Source organism: Eumetopias jubatus, unplaced genomic scaffold (genome assembly GCF_037043125.1).
Source record: "Eumetopias jubatus isolate StellerSeaLion01/CBP00866 unplaced genomic scaffold, mEumJub1_p1.0 scaffold_15, whole genome shotgun sequence".
NCBI classification, from domain to species: domain Eukaryota; kingdom Metazoa; phylum Chordata; class Mammalia; order Carnivora; family Otariidae; genus Eumetopias; species Eumetopias jubatus.
This window is the reverse complement of record NW_028274821.1, coordinates 5,992,008-6,019,318: the sequence shown is the minus strand read 5'-3', so window position 1 is coordinate 6,019,318 and position 27,311 is coordinate 5,992,008. Positions and strand designations below refer to the sequence as shown.

General features: G+C 38.2%; 1 protein-coding gene across 7 annotated transcripts in view; it reads left to right on the top strand.

Annotated features, from left to right (window-relative positions):
• Positions 1 to 27,311, top strand: part of RIC1 (RIC1 partner of RAB6A GEF complex) — a 167,533-nt gene that overhangs the window by 101,633 nt on the left and 38,589 nt on the right. For 6 of the 7 annotated variants that reach the window (XM_028117347.2, XM_028117345.2, XM_028117346.2 and 3 more), the window contains 6 exons: positions 4,564 to 4,671; positions 11,168 to 11,310; positions 11,582 to 11,718; positions 16,480 to 16,571; positions 20,847 to 20,935; positions 27,078 to 27,222. In XM_028117347.2, coding sequence (XP_027973148.1) covers positions 4,564 to 4,671; positions 11,168 to 11,310; positions 11,582 to 11,718; positions 16,480 to 16,571; positions 20,847 to 20,935; positions 27,078 to 27,222 — 714 coding nt within the window. The remainder of the gene's footprint in view (positions 1 to 4,563; positions 4,672 to 11,167; positions 11,311 to 11,581; positions 11,719 to 16,479; positions 16,572 to 20,846; positions 20,936 to 27,077; positions 27,223 to 27,311) is intronic. The other variant, XM_028117343.2, reaches the window with a different exon arrangement.

The window sequence follows — 27,311 nt, the reverse complement described above, 5'->3', positions numbered from 1 at the left end:
GGAGTGAATAAGCCGTAGGGATAAAAGGCACAGCATAGGGAATATAGTCATTGGCGTTGGGATATCACTGTATGGTGACAGATGGTAACTACACCTGTGGTGAGCACAGCATCATGTATATACTTATCACATCACTGTTTTGTACACCTGAAACTAATGTAACACTGTACTTCAATTTGAACAATAGAAAAAAGAAGAAAAAGAAAAGCAACTTGTTTGAGCTGCAAAACCATGGAAAGACCGAGGAATTAGATGCAGTGGTACTATAGAACATAGCAGTGAGCCAGGGGCCATAAATGGGGTTGGTTTAAAAAGCTGAATGAGGAATAAGGAGTTTTATGTTTCTGCATCACAGGTGACAGAAAATACATTGTTTAATTAAGCCAGAGGGATTCCAGACGCAGTACGGCAAGGATGAGATGCTAAACTAAAGGTGGGGATTAGATGAAAGTTGTCATACTGAACAGTAGGATGTCAAGCTTTCTTCTCCTGCTTGGCTCTAGACTTCCAGCTTCCAGGCTTAGATATCCCAGGCAGGATGGAGGGATCCTTCCTGGGGAAATTAAACCACTCCAGAAAAATGACCCTACAGGCTCTGATATCTGAAGACCTCAAGAAAAACACCAGCTGGCCACGACCAGTTGACAAGCCCAGCTTGACCACACAGAGCTTGTGATTGGCTTTTTCTTGTTAACCTGTTCAGCATGAATGAACGGCCAGGGGTTGATTGCTGGTCATCTTAGGAAAGCTTCCAGTGTAAAAAAAGAGACACACAACAGGGAAAAGGAAGCTCAAAGGAAGTAGACAGTTCAGGGAACAAAGCCACTTTGAGGGAATGATAATTCACAACCTCAGACAGGTGCTTAACTAAAAGAGGAAACATGGTACTGTGTGAAGAAAGGGGAAGCGGGTGAGAAAGTTCCTGGAAAGAAAGGACAGAAGTGAAATTTCAAGTTCAGTGAAGCATTGGCAGGAACAGTTGGGGAACTCTACCAGTAAGAGAGAAAAAAGGGAAGAATTAGAGGTTAATATGAGGTACAATATCTCTAGTAGGAGTTCCAGAAAGAGATGACAGAAGTGTAGAATTAGTATGTTAAGGAAACAAATACGTAAATTTCCCAGACCCATACTAAAGACCAGCTTGCAGGTGCTCTGTGCAAACAGTGATAAGTTCACATATTAAAATGTATGTTCTGAAATTTTAGAACTCTCTAGAAATCAAAGGAACATCAATCCTAAAAACTTCCAGATAGGAAAAACATCAAAAATAATCTGTGAATAAGAATGTCCTTGAACTTCAAGCCACACATTAGAGTCTAAAAGATACTGGTGGGGGGGAGGGGTGTGGGGGGATGGGTTAGCCTGGTGATGGGTATTAAAGAGGGCACGTACTGAATGGAGCACAATGGGTATTATACGTAAACAATGAATCATGGAACACTACATCAAAAACTAATGATGTACTGTGTGGTGACTAACATAACATAAAAAAAAGACATTGGTGGAAAGCCTTTAAAATGCTGAAAGAAATACATTGGGTTGAGCTTTTGTTAAGGAATTCGTCAAGCATACAGGAGAGAAAAACAGTATAATGGTAAACCCTGAACCCATCTCCCACATTCAGAAGTTACCAGTATCTGTTTCTCCTTATGCATGTATGCTTTTGTTATTTTGAAGCAAATTTCAGATACTGTGTCATTTCGGCCCTAAATAGTTTTATCAGTAACAAGTAGACATTTTAAAGAAACAAAGCTACAATATTATTATATCTAACAAAATAATTTATTAATATCATCAAATACTTAGTGTTGTTTTCTCCATTTTAATGCAAAACTGTCTTTTTAGGAATGGGTTTGTTCAAATCAGGTTCTGTTGCATTTGGTGGATATGTCTTAAGTTTCTACTTTTTACCTAATGGTTTTGTGTGCATTTATTCATTTTATTAATTCCCTGGGTTTGTTATTTTGATAGGGATAACAAAATTGTGATTTTTTTTCTACCATTCCTTCTGCATTCTGTAGCTGTCATTATGTAAAGAAGGACTTTCTTTCATTATCTATTTGATGTTTATCCTGAAATGTAGTCCATACAGGAAAAACAGAAGAGATGCTTCTTTCCCTTTTGTTACAGTAATGTCTTCCACTAGAGACAACCATTTTCATTTTAGTTTTGGCTATCCTTTTCATTTTTATATGAGCACATGCATTTAAACATTTGCGTTTCTTTCCCTGTCATACAAATGTAGCATGTTATATACAGTATTGTGCACCTTAATTTTTTTCACTCAACAAGAGATCCTGGAGATCATTCCAAGGAGTTGAAAGAGTTCTTCCACATTTCCTTTTTTTTTTTTTTGGCTGCATAATATTTCTTGTGATGCATATTTTGTTTGTAAAATCTTTTGATGTAACAAATTGCTTTGCATAAGCATCATTTTGTGTTGGGATGTGCAACCTAAAATTTTATACCCAAATACTCATTCAGGTGTCAAAGACATACCAGACTTGAGAGTTACAACTTTACAGCACATACACCTTTCTAGGAAGCCATAATATGTGACCCAAGTAAGAGGAATAAAAAAATTAAAAATAAAGGCCCATAGGAAAGAAGCAAAGGAATGGCAAAGGAAAATGTCAGGATGCTAGCTGTGCATTAGACTTAGTAGGGCAGTGGACAGCACGGAGGGATGCCTGGGGGAAAAAGGAAATAATAGGTTGTGTGACAGGTTTGACCACATAGATTATAATATATTGTTTTTGTCAGAGCTGTTAAGGAGTCTGAGAAGACTTCGATATAAGTTTAAAGAAAACTAAGCAAATGAAAGCATGCAGTAAAGTCAACTTCAGGAAAATTAACAAGTTATGTGAGAAAATAAATGTAATCACTGAATATTTATTTACTTATGTATGTTTGTATTTATTTATTTATTGGAGTGAGAGAGACAGAGCACAAGTGGGGCGGAGGGGTGGAGGGAGAGGGAGAATCTCAAGCAGGTTCCACACCCAGTGTGGGGCTGGACGTGGGATTCAGTCTCATGACCCTGAGATCATGACCTGAGCCAAAACCAAGAGTCACATGCCTAACTGAGCTACCCAGGTGCCCCTAATCACTTAATACTTCTTGAAGTAACAATTATTTAATCATCCTAGTGCAAACATTTTTGTATAATTATGTTAGGAGGATGGGGGAAAAAGGAGAATGAGAATGGGGAATTGGTAGGTAATATCTAAGTAATGATGCTAAAGCAGTGTGAAGGCACTGTGCAAGACCGTGTGGGGCACACAGAGGGAGGGGAAGGTGGAAGAACTGAAGCCGGTTGTGTCCCAGTAGAAGACTACTTGTGGTTTTTTCCTTTGTCATGAGCTTTCTAGCACTATTTGACTGTTTAAGTTATGTATATGTATTACTTTGAAAAATAACTTTAAAACTAGATGTACGTGAAGAATGTCTCGGGAAATTCATTATAGTGTGTGTGTATGGTTAGCAGTCCAGATATGAGTTCTGTGAACTAATAGCTCATGGTGTCCTCCTTAGCGGCCATCACAGCAAGCGTGTTAGTCGGACATAAACCTGTGCAGTTTACCTTTAACCAGTTTCGCCACTTGGGCGTACAGAAGGAGTCAAATATTCCAGGTCATGGCAGTAGCAGAAAAGATGAAGTACCATCAAGCTTCTATATGGAAAATAATCTAAAACCAGAAAGTAAGCAGACAAGTATCAAAATAATTTTCACAAAGCCAGGAACCTTAAAAGCTGTTGAACATGTTAGACTCTTGACACTTAAGTTTAATAGTATAGGTGACTGGAGAGGGAGGAATGTCAGGCTCATTGTTGCCACGAGTAAGTAATAGGTGATAATATGAGAGGAGACAGATAGCTGTTAAACCCCGGCACAGATACTGAGAAAGAATGGTCCCATGCCATGTAGAGATGGACTCCAAAACTATTGAATAATCCTTTGGAGGGGTTGTGTGTGGCGGCTCAGTGATGTTGCCATTGATCTAATAAACTCTTGGTTAGTCATTTAATATGAGGGCGCTACCAGATTTAGCCATTCTGCTATTTATTACCAAGGTTTATGTGAAGTATTTCCTTTTGCATCCCTGAATTGACCTTAATTCTGATACATACCCGAAGGATAGGGGAATCAAGGATGAGGTGTAAGGTAGGGTGAGGGGAGGGTTTGGATCACTTCAGACATGCCCTGTGTAGAAGGGTATATACCTTCCATAGTTGCCCACCTTGGAAAGGGCCATCAGTCATTTAAAAATGTCTGTTGGTTCTCTTGAGAATTTGTTTTGTTTTTTTCCCCCTAAGATTCTTTGCTCTTCTCTCTCTACTCCCACTTCCCCAACACAAGTTACCTTGGTTAAACTCGTTTGTCTAATTGGTATCTCTGCTATAATGGAATTTAAGTCTGTTTTTCATTTGAGAAGCTTAAGGATTAATGCCTGATTTGTAAGTTTGATTATGTTTACTTTATCTGATTGGGTATATATGAGTCACAAAGTGGAGAATTCAGTATCTTTCTCTTTAATCCTGTGTATTGGCGATTTTTTTTAGAGGAAGTCCACAAATGAAGGGAACACCCCATTTTAAGGAAGAACAGTGTGCTCCAGCATTAAATTTAGAAATGAGGAAACTACTGGATTTGCAAGCACCCATCATGAGGTATAGTACTTTGATTAAATTTAGCATTTTGTGATGACAATATATAGTATAGTTGGTTAATCACATGGCCAGTAGGAAAGTTGATTTCATTTTTTTTCACTGAGGGTAATTTTTTTTAGCTTTAAATGCTTAATTCTTACATGGTACATTATTATACTTCAGTTATTTAATAAAGCCTATAAATTGATTATACCAACCATAATTTTATTCAGATATTTATAGTTTTTGGTAAGATCTGAAATTGTTTGAATGATACAACATATTGCATGTTACTTGAAATGATACTGATAAAAATCACGCAAGTTGAGGAAAAGAGAAAGTGTCTTTGTTTCCAAAACCTTCAAAGATTTTGGGAAATAATGTGAATACTTGGAATAAAGTTAAACTTTCTGATCTCAGTATGAATAAAGGTTTTGTGGTAAGAAGGCCAGAAATACCAAAATACAAAAAATTATTTTATATCCATTGGTAGAAAAAATAAGTGTATCTGTTTTTTGGCTTTATTTCTTTTTTTCTTTTCTTTTTTTTTTAAAGATATTTATTTGATAGAGAGCAAGAGAGGGAACACAAGCAGGGGGAGTGGGAGAGGGAGAAGCAGGCTTCCTGCCGAGCAGGGAGCCCGATGTGGGGCTCGATCCCAGGACCCTGGGATCATGACCTGAGCTGAAGGCAAACGCTTAACGACTGAACCACCCAGGCGCCCCCGGCTTTATTTCCTTAATTGCTTTGCATTTGACATTTTAGTTGTCTATGATGTGTGGGTCTTGTTAAAAGTGTATTTTTTAGGCTGCCTGGGCGGCTCAGTTGGTTAAGCGACTGCCTTCGGCTCAGGTCATGATCCTGGAGTCCCGGGATCGAGTCCCGCATCGGGCTCCCTGCTTGGCAGGGAGTCAGCTTCTCCCTCTGACCCAACCCCCTCTCATGCGCGCTCGCTCGCTCGCTCTCTCTCTCTCATTCTTTCTCTCAAATAAATAAATAAAATCTTTAAAAAAAAAAGTGTATTTTTTAACTTGAAGTTTTTTACTACAGGTATTTTTTTTGTTTCTTTTTTAACAATTCTTTTTAACTGAATCCAGAGTTAAAATTGGACCTCCAAGAACCTTTTGCTGTTTTTGTGCCCAGTCATATATAATTATGAAATTACAATGGTAATATTCCAGCCTTCTATGCATCAAAATGGCCAATATTTCTTATCTTTGTTGATAACACTTGCTTTTAAAAAACGATAAATACTAGCAAAAGAGGTATTCTAATTCAAAATTCATTTTGTTAGGAGTCATTAAAATATTCCTGTCAAAATATCTGCAAGTTCTTATGAAAGGAAACATTGATAAATTAGATTATATAAAAGTTAAAAAAAAGAAACTGGGAAAAAAACACCATAAGTATGATAAAAGACAACACAAACTGAAAATAAGGAAATATACTTCCAGTGAACATCACAAAAGGCCAATTTTCACAACACATAAAGATTTCCTATAGCGAGAAAAAGACAATAGAACGAATGGACACAATATAAACAGTTTTCATTTTCTATATTCCAGTTAATACATTACATGATAGATCTCTATTAGGAGATTAAATGACTTCTACATATGAACAGTTAGGTAACATACTGTTAGGGAGGAGACCAGGATGAGGAGAACTTTATACATTGGTGGTGGGAGTGTAAATTTATACAGTGTCTCTGGAAATTGATTAAGCAAGGTCTGTCAAAGTTGCATAAGCCCATGGTCTTTGTCCAGCATTTTTTCTTCTAGGAATTAATCCTACAAATAATTCAAATGACATGTTTATAGGGTTTTTCATTGTTTACAGTAACAAAAGATCAAAAACTACCTAAATGTCAATTGGTAGGGAGCTGTTTAAATACATTTTCTTTACTTCTACACAATGGGAACAGCATGCATCTGTAGAAAAAAAATGAGGGTACTTTTTTTTTTTTTTTAGGAGGGTAGAGGGGCAGAGGGAGAGGTAGAGATTCTTAAGCAGGCTCCATGCCCAGTGCAGAGCCCCCGTGGGGCTTGATCTAACGAACCACATTGAGATCATGACCTGAGCCAAAATCAAGAGTTAGATGCCAACCGATTGAGCTACCCAGGGGCTCAAAACTTCCCAAATATGTTGTTGGGTGAAAAAAACAAATTGTACTCTATATAATAATGCTGATAGTCCTTTTTAAAAGGGAGCTGGTAGTGTTAGAATATGTATTGTTCTGGGTGCCTGGGTGGCTCAGTTGGTTAGGCAACTGCCTTCAGCTCGGGTCATGAACCCAGGGTCCTGGGATCGAGTCCTGCATCAGGACCCTGCTTTGCGGGGAGTCTGCATCTCCCTCTGCCTGCCACTCCCCCTGCTTGTGCGTGCGCGCTCTCTCTGTTTCTCTCTCTCTCTCTCTCTCTCTCTTTCAAATAAATAAATAAAATCTTGAAAAAAAAAGAATATATATTGTTCTGGAAAAATGTGTAAGAAACGGCATGAGAACTAAGTGGCTAGGCCACAGGTTTGGGGAAAAAGACTTTTTACTTTTGTGGTCTTATTAAATGTTGAATTATATGGATGTAGTATATGAATATATTGAACTGTATGAATGTAATACCCATGTTTTTAAATTCTGATTCCCAGTTCTAATAAAAGCCTTTTTTCACCATTTCTTTTGTTAGAATACAGTACAGATACTGGTGCATATCAAAACTGTATGCAAGTGGTTGGCTCTTGCCTTGTTTAGTCCATCTTTTTATGTATTCCCTTCAAAGAAAAAGAATGTTATTTGCTTCAATGTGATCAGGGTTACAGAGGATTGGAGTTCGAGTTACGATCGCTCTGGTTGGAAAGTTACTCTACCTCAGATGCAATTTCAGCACAGATTCAAGAGTGTAACTTGGTACATAAGGAATGTGGAATGTCTGTGGACGGCACTGCGCAAGCATGGCTTTCTACCTCTACCCACTGGCAAGCTGTCGGGCTCATGGGGATGGGATAGAAAAAGGCTTTAAAAAAAGAAATCCTGACATCTTGTACAAATGTGGGTTTGTTTGTTTTAGTCAGGTGCTAGTTTTTAATACACAAGTTTAGGTGACTGGAAATCTCTAAGATTTATCTCAGAACTTGAGAAAAATAATTGCATTTTAGAGCAGTATTATTATTAGCACCTGTAATGCATACTTGTTGGAAATGTGATTGGAGATAAGCTGCGGGATCTTGCGTTGACGGAGAAGACATGATATTTGGACTTTATAACCAACTATTTTCCTGCCCACAACCAAAAATATAAGTCATACGGAATTACAGATAATGGTTAAACTGTTGCTTGTAGACATAATATGGCAAGACTTTTGCCATCTTTTAGGTTTTGCTTGAAGAAAGAATAGGATTAATGGTAAGCATCCAACATTTGTCACTATTTGAGGATTGAGAATGTTTAAAAGGTGAGAAGTACTAATGTAATTTATAATTAAAACTCTTAGTCTGTTTCTCTAATACCACATAATAAATACTAGTAAGTACCACAGTTTATTCCATATCTTCCTCCCCAGGACTTAGGAAAGCCCTGTGTAGTATATAGTATTTAATATTTGTTAGGCCATTAAATATATTTACATATTTGAGAATTGGTCATTATGAATTAGATATTTCCCATTAAGGATATTTGATTAATCAGAAATGCTAATCTGCTTTCAAGATCCTACTATTATGTTTCTGAGATCCTAAATTAGGTGGGGGAGGCACCTTTGGGATATCAGTTATCTGTTAAAAAGCCCACAAAGTCAGTGATTGGAGAGGCTCTCTGAAGATATAACTCAGAGTATATTTATGTATATTTTGTGTATTTTTATACTCAGGGTTGATTTTCAAAATACTCAAAATCCAGTGCAGCATGAAAAGAAATGTGATAGCAGTCATATTGGTACAGAATCCTGATACCCCTTATGCCAAGAGTTAATCCTTTAGTTGTTAGATCTTTGTGACACTGGCAGTCAGAGGGCACGTATTTGTGTGGCATGGACTGACGCCTGTTTGCTAACTTTATGGAAGTACTCAGTATTTTAACGACTCACATCAGCCTTTGTTTTAATGAGTTCGTTTACTTTCAGTTGAATGAGGGGGATTTTATATTTTCCTGTGGATTCTTTATCATGCTTATCATAGTTACTTTAAAGTCATTATTCTTTTAATCCCAACGTCAAGGTTGACGGAGCCTGTTTATGTGGGTAGATTTTTCTCTTGACTCTGGGTCCCATTTTCCTGTTTCCTCACACATCTGGTCATTTTTTTCATAGCACTGTAGGTGACAATGTAGAGATTCTGAATTCTATTAACTTTGTCAGAAGAGTACTGAGTTTTGCCTCGGAGGCAGTTCAGTTACTGCAGGGTGACCTTGATCTTGTTCCTGTCATATGCGGTGATTCTTCTAGGGAATTAGGAACAGGGAGGGGGATATAGTTGGAGAAAACCTAGGCAGACTCCTGCTGACTGAAGATCCCTAGTAAACTGGGGGCTGTTCCAGTAAACTGCTTCTCTTGACATGTAGCAGCAGATACAAAACAGTTTTTTTATGTTCTATTCACTACGTGCTACGTATAAATTTTACACTAAAATGTAAATTTGGAGGGGAAGAATAATACTTCAGAGGTGAACCTTCCGTAAACTCAATTGATTACAAATACTCTGAAGTTCAAGAAATGGAGCTGGGTAAGGGGACATATTATTCTATTTTTAATATTTTTATAGTAGGGAAGAAAACACAGTTCTTCATTGTCTGAACTCCTTGGGGGATGAGTCATTGAACTTAGCTTGTAAAGGATTGAGGGTTTACTTTAAGAATTAAAACATTACAACTTCCCCCCCCCTGCCATTATGGATTAAAATATTTCTGAAATATACTCTTGTAACTATGAAAGAAAACTTAATAGTGTATAACAGTATATATTATAGACACCACATTTTTCATTCTTTTTTGAATTCTTTATAGCATTTGATACTTTCTTAAATATTTTAAAGATTTTATTTATTTGAGGGAGCTCGAGTGGGGTGAGGGGCAGAGGGAGAAGCAGACTCCCCACTGAGCAGGGAGCCTAACGCAGGGCTTGATCCCAGGACCCTGGGATCATGACCTGAGCCGAAGGCAGACGCTTAACTGACTGAGCCACCCAGGCGCTCCTAGCATTTGATACTCTTGAGTACTCTTAAGTCCATCTTACTCCCTTGGCTTTCTTGATAGAGCAGTTTCCACTGGTCCCTGGTTCTCCTTTTCTTTCTCTGTGCGGGTACCTTCACACTGTCATTCATAGATTCCCCTTTCCTCTTTCCATTTGTCCCTTCTGCTGCCTCCCACAAGCATTTAGTGCCAAATATAACTAGCAAAGCTGCCTTAGGGGCTGGGCACATAAGAGTAAGCAAAGTGAGCATTTATTTGCCATTAGGTAAGTGTGTGTTAAATCTCTTTGTAAATAGGTTAAGTGCTGTGATCTTACTCCATAATTACTTCTCAAGTCAACTGAGCAGTCTTCTGAAGGAAGAAACTTTTTCACCTCGCAATCTCAAAAATCATTTACTGATTTTAACGCAGATCATATTACCTGTCATAGAGCATGGGCTTTATAAATGCTTGTTGTGTGAATGAACAATGTGAGGCTCAATGATGCTCTAGAAATACTGGGGTCTAGAACTGTGTGTGCCAATAAAATAGCCTCTAGTCAAATGAAGTTCCTTAAATTTAAATTAGTTAAAAGTAAACAAAGTTAAAAATTCAGTTCTTTTGGGGCGCCTTGGTGGCTCAGATGGTCAAGCATCTGCCTTCGGCTCAGGTCATGATCTCCAGGGTCCTGGGATTGAGCCCCACATCAGGCTCCCTGCTCGGCAGGAAGCCTGCTGCTCCCTCTCCCACTCCCCCTGCTTGTGTTTCCTCTCTCGCTGTCTCTCTCTCTCTCTCTCTGTCAAATAAATAAAATCTTAAGAAAAAAAAAAGAATTAGTTCTTTTGTCACGGTAGCCATATTTCACGTGTACAGCCCCCACGTGTGGTTGCTGGTTACCGTGCTTGCTAGTATAGATACAGAGCATTTCCATCACTGCAGAAGGTTCTGTTGGCCAGGGCTAGAGGATTCTTACCTCTGCTTTATGGCTCCAGATTGTCAGCCTGTCATAAGTTGTTCTTTTTATGGTTTCTTTGCCTTTTTCCTTTCTTGTCAGCTTTCATTTTTCCTTCCATCTTTGAATTTGCTGTTTCAGTGTTTCTAGTTTTTAGAAAACTGGTTGATCAAGTTTGGGACAATGGCTGCCCATAGTCTTTTATTTTTTCCAGAATTTCTGATTCTAGATTAAATTATACTTATATGAACCTACTAGATAGCTAAGTTGTAGATGAATGACAGTTCTGTGAGTCGGTTCATGATCTTCTCTCTATGAATATTCTCCAGAGCAATTATATTCATACTCATTGCTTTCCCAGTATGCTCTCTTAACAGATAATTGGTTCTAAATTGCCTGTTTCCCTACAGTTTGCAGTCTGTGCTCGAAGATCTCCTCGTTGCTACTTCTGATGGACTTCTTCATCTTATTCACTGGGAAGGAATGACAAATGGAAGGAAAGCTATTAATCTTTGCACAGTACCTTTTTCAGCAGATCTGCAGTCTTCTAGAGGTAGTTATACCTTCTGCATGGAGTAGAACCTGATGTTTGATATTTGATATAATCTACTTAGGTATTTGCTATGGATGAACATTGATTTTTCTACTTGGGAATTCATTATACAAGGGGAATGTGTGTGTGTAGGAAGGAATGATTTAATTGTTTGGTGTTCTTAGGTCATTATTTTTGCCGTATTAACTGTCCTTACAGGGCTTGTAAACAAAAATGTGAGGGCATTATTTACTATATTTATATTCATATTTCATGTACTTGTTTTCATCAGCAGGTTCATTCCTGGGTTTTACAGATGTGCACATCAGAGACATGGAATACTGTGCCACACTTGATGGGTTTGCTGTTGTGTTTAATGATGGTAAAATTGGATTTATTACACCAGTGTCAAGTAGATTTACTGCAGAGGTAAGACTTTAACTATGGAATGTTTATTTTCTTTATTTTACATTTATTAATTTTAGTTTTTGTTGTTAAATCCCTCCCCTGCTTTCCTTAAGATTTTAGGGTTATTGTTAACTAATTTTTAAAATCAAATTAATATATATAATACTTAAAAATAATATAAGTAGACAATTCTGTTAGATATGTTGAAAAGAAATGATAGTTCCCTGCCCTATTTCCTGCTGTCTTCACACCCAGTTTCCATTCTCAGAGGCATCCACTTTGTTTTTCTTTACTGGTTATTTTATTTATCTTGTACTCTCCGTGTTTTCTTTAATTTTTTTTATTAACATATAATGTATTATTTGTTTCAGGGGTACAGGTTTGTGATTCATCGGTCTTACACGATTCACAGCGCTCACCATAGCACATACCCTCCCCAGTGTCCATCACCCAGCCACCCCATCCCTCCCGCCCCCAACCACTCCAGCAACCCTCAGTTTGTTTCCTGAGATTAAGAGTCTCTTATGGTTTGTCTTCCTCTCGGGTTTAGTCTTGTTTAATTTTTCCCTCCCTTCCCCTATGATTCTCAGTTTTTAGGCTTTTTATTGACTTCCCGCTGTGGGAAGAGACCATTTGCTTCCCTGTTGCTACCATACTCTTATATTCTTCCCATCTTCCTAGTACAGTTACTGTGATTTTGATTAATTACTAATCATGGTTTATATTGTTATGCTGTATTAGTACCTGTTATTGCTTTATCAGGTACCTGTTAGTACCTGAGCCATGTGATATATTTTGATTATTTTTTCTTTCCTACACATTTCCCTTCCCACTGGGAATTACTAATTGTTCTTTACATTTGTTTATTTTTTACCACTTTACCACTAACTCAACCCCACACTGTCTGCGGTTTGTGTAAATATCTTCTCAATTCTTTCGAACACACTAGGCGTTCTGTTTGTTTCATCTTGAAGAAATTTCTTTTGGAACCTTCTGGCTTGCTCCAAACTGGACTGCTTGCTCATTGTACCTTTAACACAGTTGTACTTTTGGGTTTCCTTCATCCATCACCTGAGGATTTCCTTCCTTCCTTTAGTTTTATGTGATCTTTTCACAGTTAATGGTTAATTAATATATGATTAGTTAACATATGAATTTGGTTTCTGTGACAGAGACCCAAAGTAAAAATTTGGATTCACTGAAAGCTGTGTGGATTTTGTTGGGTTTGGTTGACCCTAATCTTCACCATAGGGTGAGCTAACTAGATTATTTCCTTTCTGTATCCAGTGTTCATTGGAAGAGAGTCCTGCAGTTCTTTCTAGAGAATATATACCTGGCTGGCCCAGTGTTCTGGGTTTTAAATTATGGAAGTGTTAAATTTTAGAGGGTCCGAATTCACTTATCTATGTTCTCAGTGTGGTCCAGAGACCACCAAGTTTTTTATTTTGTTTTTCTCCAAACAAAAATCTCCAGTTTTCTGTTGGAGTGAAGGTGGGGTATTTTTTAGCTGCTCAGATTGGGAAGATATGGGAACACCCAGCTGATGCTTAAATAGGCTTTAAAAGACTAAAATTCGTACTCTTTTAAGTCCAGCCTTTCTGAGAAATCTAAATCCTCAAGCCTTTTGTGCACCCTGCAATGTAAATTTAGCTGTTTCTCAACATTCTTTAATGCAGACTGAGGATTCTACTCATCCATGTGCTACCTAGCTTTTTACAATTTTCTGATACTACCTCCTGTCCCATTCGTTGTCCTTGTCAGTTTATGCTGTTGAAAATATGTTTGAAAAGTTGGGGCTTTAAGAGTCAGAGAAGCTAAATATTCATATTCAGTCTACTGTCTTTAACTGGAAAAGATTTTAAGTTTTTTTTTTTGAGGGGCGCCTGGGTGGCTCAGTGGGTTAAGCGTCTGCCTTCGGCTCAGGTCAAGGTCCCAGGGTCCTGGGATCGAGGCCTGCGTCGGGCTCCCTGCTCAGCGGGAAGCCTGCTTCTCCCTCTGCCACTCCCCCTGCTTGTGTTCCCTCTCTCGCTGTGTCTCTCTCTCTCTCTCTCTAAATAAAATCCTTAAAGGAAAAAATGTTAAATTTTATTTGAGAGAGAAAGAGACAAGCGAGGGGAGAGGGAGAGGGAATCCCAAGACCCCTAGATCATGACCTAAGCTGAGGGCAGGCACTTAACCAGCTGAGCCACCCAGGCACCCCATATTTTAAGTTTTTAAGGGCGTATTGCTTTCTGCATAGTGTCAGCTTTAATATTCCTAACACTGTTTTTCATTATCATCTTTATTCACATAGTAGAGTATTAAATAGTACATTTGTGGTAACATGTCAATATATAAGAATACAAATAAGCTTTTGAGGAATTTAATTTTTAACAAGGTATATTTGTAATTATGTTTGGGATTTAAATGTTTTTATTGAAAACAAAAATCCGAGGGCTGAAAAAGTGATTCGTTTATGAGTATCAGCTTTTGTAATTTTTTAAAAAAGATTTTATTTGTCAGAGAGAACGCGCACGAACAGGGGGAGCTGCAGTTGGAGGGAGAAGCAGGCTCCCTGCTGAGCAAGGAGGCCAATACGGAACTCCATCCGAGGTCCCTGGGATCATGACCTGAGCCGAAGGCAGTCACTTAACCGACAGCTACCCAGGCACCGCATAGCTTTTATCATTTTTTATTAGTATTTGGTTAAAGAAAATTTTCCAGTAAATTAAGAATCTAAAAAATAATGAAAAGCAGATGAACATTATTAAATAAGTTAGAAAATACAAATTACGAGAATATATATGTATATTACTGGTAATGGGAAAATAAACTAATGACATATTTTTTTTTTTTAAGATCTTTATTTATTTATTTAACAGAGATAGCACAAGTAGGCAGGGTGGCAGACAGAGGGAGAGGGAGAAGCAGGCTCTCCGCCGAGCAGGGAGCCTGATGCGGGGCTCGATCCCAGGACCTTGGGATCATGACCTGAGCCGAAGGCAGCTGCTTAACCGACTGAGCCACCCAGGCGCCCCTAAACTAATGACATATTTATAGTAGACATTATTTAAGTGATTTGTAAAAATTCTGTTTGGCATTTTTGATGCATTTAACAGATGTATTAAAATATGTCAGATTATGCCACTCCTCTTCTCAGAACCATCTAGTAGCAGTAGATAATTAGGACAAAACCTACTTAAGACAACTAGAAAAGCTGGAGAAAAAAAATTTTAAATGTGCCTGAAGGCTCCGGAGAGCTAACAAGACCGCAAAGAATCACCAGGCAAGGGAGGCGGAGGCCCAGTGAGCTAATAAGCCCAGTATGTGAGGCTACAGTGAGCATGAACCAGCAGGGCTGTATGTGGTGACTTGGATGGGTCTCACAGATGTGCTGAGTGAAAGCACCTAGACACAAAAGAATATGTGCTATGACATTATTTTATGTAAAATTAAAAATAAACACATAGACCATTCTAAATTAGAGTTAATATGGATGCATGTTCTTGGTCTAAAGGAAAAGAAGGAAGTGATTACCAATTCAGTCTGGATATTGGTTACTTCTGTGGTAGGGTGAGGGTATATTGATTAGGAGGGACACTGTTGGGGGGCTTTCAGATACTGATAATTCTTGACCTGAGTACTAGCTAATTCCACACGTGTTTACTTTGTGATATTATTGAGATTTACAATCTTGTTTTTTTGTATTCTCTAATATATTATTATTCATAATGGAAAACTTTTTAAAAATTAAAGATACTCCAGTGACTCCCTATATATAAATTAGAGAAAAAGCCAAAGAAGTTTTTATAGTGGCTTTCAAAGCCCTATAAGTTTGGCCTCCTTTTACATCTGTGACCTCATCTACTACGACTCCTCCTTCCGTCCTTGCGTTCCACTCCATCTGCATAGGCTTCTTTGATGTACTCAGAACGTGCTTAAGTGTTACTACAGTAGGGCCTTTGTACTTGTTACATCTCCTTGAGTACTTTCCTCAAAATGTACCTGCATGGGGGGAACTGTTTAATATTGTATCCTTCTCCCATACTGTTTCTTATAATTGCTTTATTAATTTTTTCTATAGTATTTACCAATCTCCAGTGTACTGTACAAATTTTTTTTTTTTAACTTGACAGCCTCCTAACAAATAGAAGGCAAGGATACAGGCAAGGATTTTGGTGTTTTTGAATATTTGCCGCATTCTCAGCACCTAGAGCAGTGCTGGATGAATAGTGGGCACCTGGAAAATAGTTGTTACAGAAATCAGTTAATTTTAATCTAAGCAGTGGTCCAGGGAAATAATACTCAGTGCTATCTTTACCACATTTTGTCATCTAAAATAGTTTTTAGTTCTATTATTAAAATTAAAAAATAAAATTCCTACAAAAAAGGAAGCAAATATGTCATGTTTAGATAATTGATTATATAGCTCATTTGGGAATTAAATAAAATCTTTAGTATTTTAAACAGAGCTGTAATTGGATCTTGTAGTGTTTACTGTTGCAGTCATCGAAAAATAGTTCTATATTGTAGTGTACTGTGTTTTTGTGCTTATTAAACTAATAGTCATGATGACCTTTGTCTTAGAATTTATAATCTAAGACATCCTTGATTTGACAAATAAAAACAGTGGAGCTGAATCTGTTGTTTTCTGTAGTCAAAATAAAATAACATATAAGCTTAATAATTTCATTTATTGAATATTTGTTGAATGAAACTGTATGTTTATTGAAGGAGAATTATACTGATTACAGTATATTTGGACCGCACTTTAAAAACCTTCATTACTTTTCTTTATTATAGCAGCTTCATGGAGTTTGGCCACAAGATGTTGTTGATGGAACTTGTGTAGCAGTAAATAACAAGTATCGACTCATGGCATTTGGTTGTGCAAGGTAATTGACTTTCATTTTAAGAGTCATCGTCAAAAATAATGAGCTTTTTTTTACATTTTTTTAAATGTAAAGTGTTCTAAACATACTTCTAAACTTTTTCATGTCTATCATAATTTAGGAATCAGCCTTAATGTAAAATCTGAAAGCATTTTATTAGATTGAAGCAAACAGATTTAAAGGGCAGATTTAGGATATTGAGTGTTTTAAAGTAAGCTTTAAAGGTGAGCTTTTCTTCAGTGGTAGGAAGTTGTAACTTGAGTTACAAATTAAAAAGATTAAGTCAGTCTAAATTTAAGTTCCTTATATTTAAAAGAAGATCAGGAAGATATTTTTTTGTTTAAAATAAGCCTGCCTTCTGGCTAGTATCCAAAATCTGTAAAGAACTTTAATCAAACTCAGCAATCAAAAAATAAAAAATCCAATTAAGAAATGGGCAGAAAACATGAATATAGACATTTCTGCAAAGAAGACATACAAATGGTTTACAGACACATGAAAAAATGCTCAACATTACTCATCATCAGGGAAGTACAAATCAAAACCACAATGAGATACCAGCTCACACCTGTCAGAACAACAGAGGGAACAACAGGTGTTAGCAAGGATGCAGAGAAAGGGGAACCCTCTCGCACTGTTGGTGGGAATGCAAACTGGTGCGGCCGCTCTGAAAACAGTGTGGAGGTTCCTCAGGACGTTAAAAATAGAACTACCCCGTGATCCAGCGATTGTACTACTAGGTATTTCTCTAAAGGATACAAAAATGCTGATTCGAAGGGGCACATGCACCCCAGTGTTTATAGCAGCAATGTCCACAATAGCCAAAACATGGTGAGAACCCAAATGTCCGTCGACTGATGAATGGATAAAGAAGATGTGGTATATATACAATGGGATATTACTCAGCCATCAGAAAGAATGAAATCTTACTATTTGCAACGACGTGGATGGAGCTACAGTGTATTATGCTAAGTGAAATAAGTCAGAGAAAGACAAATACCATATGAGGTCTGTTTTTTTAAAAAAGGTTTTATTTGAGAGAGAAAGAGCATAAGCAGGGGGAGGGGCACACGGAAAGGGACAAGCAGACTCCCTGTTGAGCAGGCACGGGCTTGATCCCAGGACGCCGAGACTGTGCCCTGACCCGAAGTCAGACACTTAACCGACAGAGCCGCCCAGGTGCCCCAACAAATGCCATGTGATTTCACTCATGTGGAATTTAAGAAACAAAACATGAACACAGGGGAGAAAAGGAAAAATAAGATAAAAATAGAGGGAGGCAAACCGTAAGAGATTCCCAACAGTAGGGAACAAACTGAGGGTTGCTGGCGGGGAGATTGGTGGGGAGGATGGGCTAGACAGGTGACGGGCATTAAGGAGGGCACTTGTGATGAGCACTGGTGCTGTATACAGCCGATGAATCACTAAATTCTACCCCTGAAACTAATACTACACTATGTGTTAACTAAGTAGAATTTAAATAAAATCTTGAAAGAAAAAAATAATCCTTTTTAAGACATTGCCTTTGAATTTGTGGATGTGCCTTAATGAGCAAATTTAAAGCTCACATAGGATCAATTTCTTGTTTTAATTCTGATAATGCATGTTTTAGGAGTAAAATTGAATACACATTATTCATTCAACAAATGTCTTTGTGTCCCCCATGCACCAGGCACAATTCTAAGCACTTGGGATATGTTAGAAAAGAATAAGACACCTGACTTTGTTGAGCTTATATTCTAGCTCCAGTACAAAGATTGTATTAGAATCTTCATAGTGCTGCCTTACAGTATGTAGAGTGCTTTTTTAGCCTTCAAAACCCTCTCAAATAGGAAATTTGTGGCACCCTGTACCACACTGCCTGCAGTCAGGGCGGCCTCACGGGGCTGCCGGGGCTGGATGGGAGAGCCCACGAGATGTACTCTGGCCCTTCCCCTGGGCAGTGAAGGTGGAATCTCGGCCTTCAGCCTCTGTCATCTCACTTTTCTTCATTTGGGAGAGTACCAGCTTTTTTTTTTTTTTTTTTTTTTTGGTGTGACCCCGGGTTGGGGTGGAAGTTTTGGATTGTAGTTGTGTGATGTAACAGACCAGTGGCTTCTAGTTCTGGTCTTCCAGCCCTTACCGGGATTAATTGCCCTGAACACTCAACTGTAGCTGGTATCCTTCGAGCTCTGTAAGAAGGTGACTTTCTTCTAGGATGTCAATTTGCAAGGGGATCAGTCTTACAACCTGACTCTCCTGGGATCGAGTCCTGCGTCTGGCTCTGTGCTCAGTGGGGAGTCTGCTTCTCCCTCTCCTTCCCGTTCATGCTCTCTCTCACTGTCTCTGTGTCTCTCTCTGAAATAAATACAATCTTTAAAAAAAAAGGGAGGTTGACTAGATCCTGGTTAAACATTTTTATCATGTGATGTTGTGTATTTGCTGTGGCACCATGTAGCAATAATGTTGTCCTTGTATTAGTGATACTAAATTTTGTCACTTGTGATTATAGCCATATCTCTGTTATGGAGAGATCTTTTTTTGCTTTGAGATTAGTGAGTAGTGTGCTATGCATGAAGAAATATTTTTCTCTTATAATGGGTTAATGAGAAATGGAAATAAAAATAATTTAAACAATACAGGCATCATAGAATACATAAAAGGTTAGTTGTCAGTCTTTTGTAAGTGTTGACTTAGCTCCTATTTCTTGTATTAGAAATATTGGACTCTCCTCACTGACTTGTTAGAGCTCAGCAACCCAGGGTTCCCACTTGACAGTTGTCAGATGCAAAGGAAAAACAAGTAAATACGTGCTAGCTACTTAGTGCTGGCAAAGTGTCTAATTGGGCAGGTAGTCTGAAAAGATACCTATTCCCAGGCATTTGGCTTCTGACTAAGATGGAATAACATCAGGTTCTCTCTCCCACGTGGAGGAGAAAATGGACAAAAATATGGAAGAGTAAGACAATATGAGTTCGAGACCCTGAAAGGTGGGAAACAAATAAAATTCTACAAATGCCTTAGCTTTTAATTACTTTGAGAGAGTTTCCAGGCTGCAGCACGAGTCTGGGGAGACAGAACCTGGCAGATTGCCTGAGTTATGGGGAAGTGAAAATCTGGGGAGACCGAAGCAGCGAGGACTCAGGACATACAGCAAAAGACAACAGAGTGGCACAAAGAAGGAACTCCAGAGAGCTGGAGAGGGTCTCTTTTGAGTATTAAATATGGAAGATATAAAAAAAGATCCACATCAAACATTGTAGAAGAAAAGAATAAGAAGCTTGAGAAACATAGCAAGAGAAATTATCCAGAATGAAACAGAGAGGAGAAAGATTTAAAAACACAGCATCACTGAGCTGTGCGGTAAGTTCAAGTGGCCTCTTAGTGCAGGTGTTTTATTGAGCCCTAGTCCTGATCCTTGAGAAGAGCTGACCAGGCTGGATATGGGTCAGAACAACATTTGTGTTAAATTTTTGATCTGAAAATAGTTCTGTAAGCAAAAATGGTATTTTTTATGATCATTATAGATCGATTTTGAAATGTAGCTTAGAAGCAATATTACAAAGTTTTAGTTTTGGTTTCTGGCCCTTCCTAAACTTGGCCCTTGTTAAGATTTCTTAAATGAGATCATTATATATACCATGTTCACCGAATAACATATATTGTGTGTAGATGCAAAAAATGATATTGAATAGAAAACATAATAAAATGAAAATCTGCCTAAATTACCACATCCAGCATGAGAAATAGCACATGACCAGGGCGAGTGCAACCCCTTTTTTCCCTTTCTTTTTTAATATCCCCTTCTCCACCAGAGATGGTGTGTCCATTAGCTCTTTGTTGCATTTTTACCACAAGTGTATTTACTATGTTTTGAATGTTTTTCGCTGAATAGAAGCAGAATTATACTACAAATGCACGTACTGGCTATATCTATTTTAATGCGTGTGACTGGAGTGCTGTCAGTGCTGTAGCTTAGACTACTATGTGAGCACAGCACAGTTTATGCTCCCTTTCTCTTGCTGAACACTCAGGCTGCTTCTGTTTTGCAGTTATACACAGAACTATAATGAACATTGCGCATGCCTTTTGATAACATAGACAAGGATATTTCTGGAATATATTCAGAGGGAAAATTTTACTGGATTACAAATAATGCATTTGTTCAAATTTACGAGACTGCAAATTATTTACAAGATGGTTTGGCTTGCGCTCTTACCAGCAGAACATATGACAGAACAATGCTTTCTGTATTTGTGTTTATGTGTTTTTCATTAAGAGCTTACTTGTTTTTCACAGCGGCTCTGTACAGGTTTACACAATAGATAACGCTACTGGAGCCATGCTGCTGTCTCATAAACTGCAGCTGACAGCAAAACAGTACCCTGGTGAGTCCTTTTTTGCCTTATTTTTAATTTTTAATGTACAGGTAATGGTATGTGTAGTGATTGGATTTTAAATGATGCATGCTGTTCAAATGCAGTTAAAACATATAACTGTGTTTCGTGTGGCCCAGGGATTTTGCTCTGGTCTCTTACCCGATTTCATTGCCCTTGTTATTTTATGCCTTCCAATTCAACCTGTTCATTCAGCAAATCCTTACCAAATATATACTGTAGGCCAGACACTGCTCTAACCGGTGGATAGACAGCAGTAAACAAAACAGTGTCTTTCTGAACCCCTCAGTGAATCTTGAGTGCACCCTCACAGGATTAAGTCTAAAGTCTTTGTCATTGGAAATGCTTTTGACCAAAACTAAGAGAATACCCAAGGTATTGTGGCTTAAATAGGATTTATTTTCTCTGCTAGCAAGAAATCCAGAGATGAGTTGCTGCCGGCCTTCATTTGGTCTTTCCTTCATGGGCTCGGGTAGCTTCTGAGCTGCAAGCATTACTTCTGCACTTGAGTAGGGAAGAAAGGAGGAAACAGGGCATATTTGGTTTTTTGATCAAGAAAGCAAAGGTTTCTCAGAAGCATTCCCACCTCCTACCTGCTCTGCTATCTTCCACTCACATCTGATTGGCCATAATTATGTCTCATTAGCTACCTTGGGATTTTCCTAGCCTTTATGGTAGAAGTGGGCAAGAGAGAATGGGGATGGAAACAGATGTGGCATTAACCAACCAGCAGTGTCTACCACATAGGTGGCACATAAGGTCTTTTGCTGAATATTTCTGGCAGCATTTCTTGGTTCACTCAGCCCTTAGGGTTTCCATAATTTTACCACAGCCTCTCTATGTTAAATGCCAAAAGTTCTGTTTATTAAGTAATTAAGTCTAAATCCTGGTGGCATTTTCAAAAAGTAATACACATAAATGGAAAGAAAAATATTTTATTTTTATTCTTAAAATATTTTTTGCTAATAGGATGTTTGTGCCTATTGGACACTGTACAGTTTCAATGTAGTTGCAATCTAATGTTGCAGCTGTGAACTACCTGGAGCTAATAATTTACATTGTGTCCATCACATACTATATATCACTGTATTTCTCTTGAAGATTGTCTCAGGGATACCCTGCACGTAGACCTAGGAACTGCAGTCTGACACTTTACCAAAGACTACCTGCAGATTCTTGAGAGTTAGCCATTGTCTCCTATTGTTCTCTTTACCTGCAATATCCCATATTTCTATAGGGAGGGTCTATATATATTGGTTTTTCAAGCTTAAATGAAATCTCATTTTATGAACTAGGCAGAATACCATTCCCTCCTGTGCCTCATTATATTTTGCATATAACATCTTTCTTATTGATAATGCTTTATTGAACTTAGCAGCCTACAGGTCTTATTTTCTGCTAGCTTCATGGTAAGAATGTAGGATATATCTATCTCTTTACACCAAGCGAGTTCAGTTTAGTGAGAGGCACATAGTTAACAAATGTGAATGAATCAATATGTTTTTAAGCCAATGACCTTTGCAGAGGTCATTGTAGAATCTCATTACTACATGTCTCATGAATTTGATATCGTACTGTGTTCTATGTGTGCGTTAGTAATTGGGACCCTTTTCAAACTGTTCTGTTCCTCTCCCAAATTTAGATATGCTCCTATATTAAGAATAATTGCTGTATAACTATACAAACCTCTCTGATGTTTGGGTCAGAAAAAACTCAGAAAAATTGAGGGCACCCATCTAAATCTAATTCAGTAATAAAATTCTCCTTAGCCTCAAGGAGGGGAAGCTAAGGTGTCTCATGTCAAAAGCTCAGGAAACATTAAATATGTAACTGTTAATGTTGACTTAGTATTACCCACATGTATACCAGTATTTTTCCCCATCATGTCTTTTTTAACACCTCACACCTTCCACTTGAGACCATTTTCTGTCTGCAGTACATTCTTCAGAATTTTCTTTAGTGAAGTTTTTTATGATGATAAACTCAATTTGGGGGGGAGGGGTGGGGTCTGAAAATGTATTTTGCCCTTGTAATTTAATTATGGCTTAACTTTTTTATACAATTTTGGATGGACAGTTATTGTTACCATCCAGTTTCACTGTTGCTCTTGGGAACTCTGGTCCAGTTGTATATCCTTTTCAGGAGATTGGATTTTTTTCTCTTTAGCTACTTTTAAGACTTTTTCTTTGTCATTGGGGTGGTTTCAACTGTGATTTGGAAGGTGAAGAATTTTCTAATTTTTTTTCCTTTTTTTTAAATCTTGTTTGAGATTCAGGCTTGCTGGATCTGAGGATTCATATTGTCCAGCTCTTCTGGAAAATATTCAACCATTATCTCTCTGAATATTGCCTCTTGTTTAATCTCTTTTTCTGGAAATCTAATCAGACTTACATTGTACTTTTTACAGGTTCCTTAACCTGCCTTTTAACGTTTTTCATTTTTTTTGATTCTCTGGACTGTATTCTAGAAAGTTTTTCCCTGTTTTCTGGTACACTAATTCTTTCTTCATTTATGTTAATAGTCTACTTAATCTGTCCATTTTTAATTACTGTATTTTTTATTTCCAGAGGGTTTACTTAGCTCTTCTCTAATCTGTATGCATCCTGCTCCTAGTTTCAATATTCTTTTATTGCTTAGGTATTAAAAAATGGCTTTTATATTCTTTGTTAGTCTCAGTATCTGAAACCTTTCTTTCTGAGTTTGGGTTCTCATGAATTTGTTTATATATTTTAGGATTTTTTACTGAGAGCTGCTTAATTTCCTTCAAACTTATTTGTTTGAATGCTTTGTGACCTAAATTGAATTTGAGTTCTTCCAAAGAGGGTTTGTGTGTGTTTATGGCAAGTTACGTGAGAGTACTACATCAGTCTGGACTGTTTGCATTATATTCTCTGTAATTTTTTTTGAATCCTACAAGTTGTACAAATTACAAATTAGAGTGAGGACTGACTTGTGGTTGCAGATTCTCAGGGGAGATTCTTTATTTTCCATTCTTGGACAAAACAAAGTATCCTTTGCTATTTCTTTACCTTCCACATGGTAGAGTTTATTTCTCATTCTTCCTTACACCATGAATGTAGCCTTCTGTGCCCCACCCATTATGTGGTATCTTCTCTTAGATACCCTGCCTTGGCCAAGCTCTGAGCTTGATCTCCTGTCCCTCACGTGCTGGGAGTCATCAGAAATAGAAGTCAGGGGCTCCAGGGTTTGGCAGAAAAATTCAGGGCAGAAGCCCTTTGTACACTCACTTACCTCCCAGAATTTTTAGTTGTTTTGAGGTGTCTAAGTCTTCTATTCAGCATTTTATTTTTAGAGAAAAAGAATGTGCACTCGAGCAGGAGGGAAGGGTAGAGGGAGAGGGGGAGAGAAAATCCAAAGGAGGCTCCATGGCCAGTGTGGAGCCAGATGCAGGGCTTGATCTCACAACCCTGAGGTCATGACCTGAGCCAAGATCAAGAGTCAGATGCTTAACCAACTGAGCCACCCAAGCGCCCCAGTATTCTATTCAGCATTTTCGTTGTTTCAGTGTGGAGAGTCATTTCAGGTGTCTAATTGCTCTCCTGCGAGAAATAGAAATTTGTTCCTTAAGTCTTTATCATTCTCACTGGATAGCCTTTAAAGACTTGCATGTATTTTTCTGTAAAGACAGATTTGCATCCTGCAAGAACAGAGTGATATGAATTTTGATTGTTATTTCTGGCCCTTTTATCTGTTTATTATTATTTTTTTAAGATTTTTTATTTTTTATTAGAGAGAGCACACAAGCAGGGGGAGCGGCAGGTAGAGGCAGAGGGAGAAGCAGGCTCCCCGCTCAGCAGGGAGCCCGACGTGGGGCTCGATCCCAGGACCCTGAGATCGTGACCTGGGCCGAAGGCAGCCGCTTAACCAACTGAGCCACCCAGCCGCCTGTTTGTTATTTTTTTATCCATACTTAAGTTGCCCTGCCCAGTAGCTACCAGCCACATGTGGCTATTTTTATTAAACTAATTGAAATTAAAAAAAAAAATTATTTCTTTAGTTGCGTGGTCACATTTACACGTTCATTAGCCACATGTAGCTAGGGGCTGCCTCTTAGACCAAGCAAGGAGGAACATTTCCGTCATTGCCGGAAGTGCTTCTCACTGCTTCTGTTCAGCACTGTATGGAGTTCTTCAGATTGTTCTGTCTTTTCGCAGGCTCTTGGAATGCCATTTCTCCCTTGGGTTACCTACTGACTCTCTCTGAATTCTGCCAGTTTGCTTTAGGCTGTAAACCTGCTTACTGCAGGAGACTTGTAGGAGGACAGTATATCGGAAGCAGGGATGAGCTTCCTTGTTTCCTTCAGGCTGCATTGGCTGAGTTTCACTGGCCGTGGTGCCTCAGGAGCCCTTACGTGATGCCTCGGCTTCTCTTCTCTCTCACTCCCGATACCATGCTGGACTCAGACGCCTTCTCTGTCTTCCTGTAGGACGTGAAACCCCATCGGCCTTGTCATTGCTGGGTCTCACCTCATCCTCTGTCCCTGTATTTCCAAGCTTTCTCCCCTCCCTGCTTCCAACCCTTTCCTCAGCCCAGGTACTAACCAGTCTCATTTTAGGTTTTCTCTTTTGTTTTGGCTTCTGGACCTTTTTCTTTCTTGTAAGTTCAGCTCTGTAACAAAACATCTGTGGGTTACTTTTTAATATTTTTCTCAATATGCAGATTATATCAAAATCTACGTTCATTGTAGGTTGTTACCACCTAGATAAATTTCCTGTAATCCTGACACGTGAAGATTAGGTTTACCACCATTGATACTTTATTATAGATCTCTGCAACTAGATTTTAATATGTGCGTAATGCTTGGAAAGTGGGTATGCATATTATGTGCACATGTATGTATATTTCACATGGGGTACTAGGTACACTGTTTATAACCTCTCCTTATCAGTGAACATCCTTTTATGATAGTGAATGCCCATATTTTTTTTCTTGCACATGGAATTGCTTTCATTTTGTAAACTTCAGTTTGATTTTGTGTTTCTTGGTTTGTTTTTATTTTTGTTACTTTTAAAAAATTTGAGAGAGAGGGAAAGAGCGTGCGCATGCGTGAGAGAGAGCATGAGAGGTGAGGAGAGGCAGATGGGGAGGGAAAGCAGACTCCCTGCTGAGCAGGGAGCCTGATGCGGGCTCCATCCCAGGACCCTGAGATCATGACCTGAGCCAAAGGCAGACGTTTCACCGACTGAGCCACCCAGGTGCCCCCTTGGTTTGTTTTTAAATTTCTCTCCTGGACAGGTGTATAGTAAAAAGATAGGATGTTTCTTATGTATATTCCCATTTTTCATCTACAAGAATAGCATGGTTATTCATTGTGGTGGGGGTTGCTAATGTGAGGATTCAAACATAGGCAGAAGGGAGTCCCTCTCTGTTCACCAAACCTGTCTTCTGTAGACTAAAATCTATATACCTCCCCTTTGGTAGCAGATCTTCTGTGTTTTATAGCCAAAATGTATTAATACTGCAAATGAAAAGAATTTTAAAGAAAGTGATAACGATAGCTGGTTTGGAATTGCTGACAGAAAATACTCTGCAGTAGGGAAACTTGGGTTTTACTACACAGTGAAATTATGGGATTGAAAGAACAATTATTAGTTAAAAGATGATATAAATGCCTGGAGTACTCAAGCTGGAGTTTTACCTACGTAATCCTGATAGAAGTTTAGCTTCAATTTATTTTAACTTGGATCCCTGGAGTATTGCCATTAGAGCATGAAGATAGTAGTACATTATTTTACATCTTATTTCTACTTTGCAAACTACTTTGACGTTTAGTTTTGAATCATTGAAGGGAAGCATTATCCCCATTTTACAGAAACCGAATTGACCAAAGCCAAAGACTTTTAAAACAATTATAGTTACTCAGGCTGATAGTGGCCCAAAATGGCTCTTACTTCTTTTAAATGTTTTGGCAGGTGAGTTTGTTCTGCTTCAATCAAGGCTAATGGCCTTACTCATTTTATGTGACCTTAAATGAATAGGATTCATCTCATTATTTGAAGCAGACATGTCTTTCTATTCATTTCAACTTGAAAAAGTATAGATTATAAAAAAAAATACTAAGTGTTTCTGAAGGAATCATTTGTTTTTAACTCTTCTCACAATTTCTTAACAGATATTTGGAACAAAACAGGAGCTGTTAAATTGGTCAAATGGTCTCCTGACAATAGTGTTGTAATAGTGACCTGGGAAAATGGAGGCCTTTCTTTATGGAGTGTGTTTGGAGCCCAGCTGATTTGTACGCTTGGAGGAGATTTTGCGTGAGTGAATAAAGACAAGTTTTAGATAAAATAACTCCATTTATCTCTGAGAAAATACACATATACAGAAATTTTATGTCATACAGCTA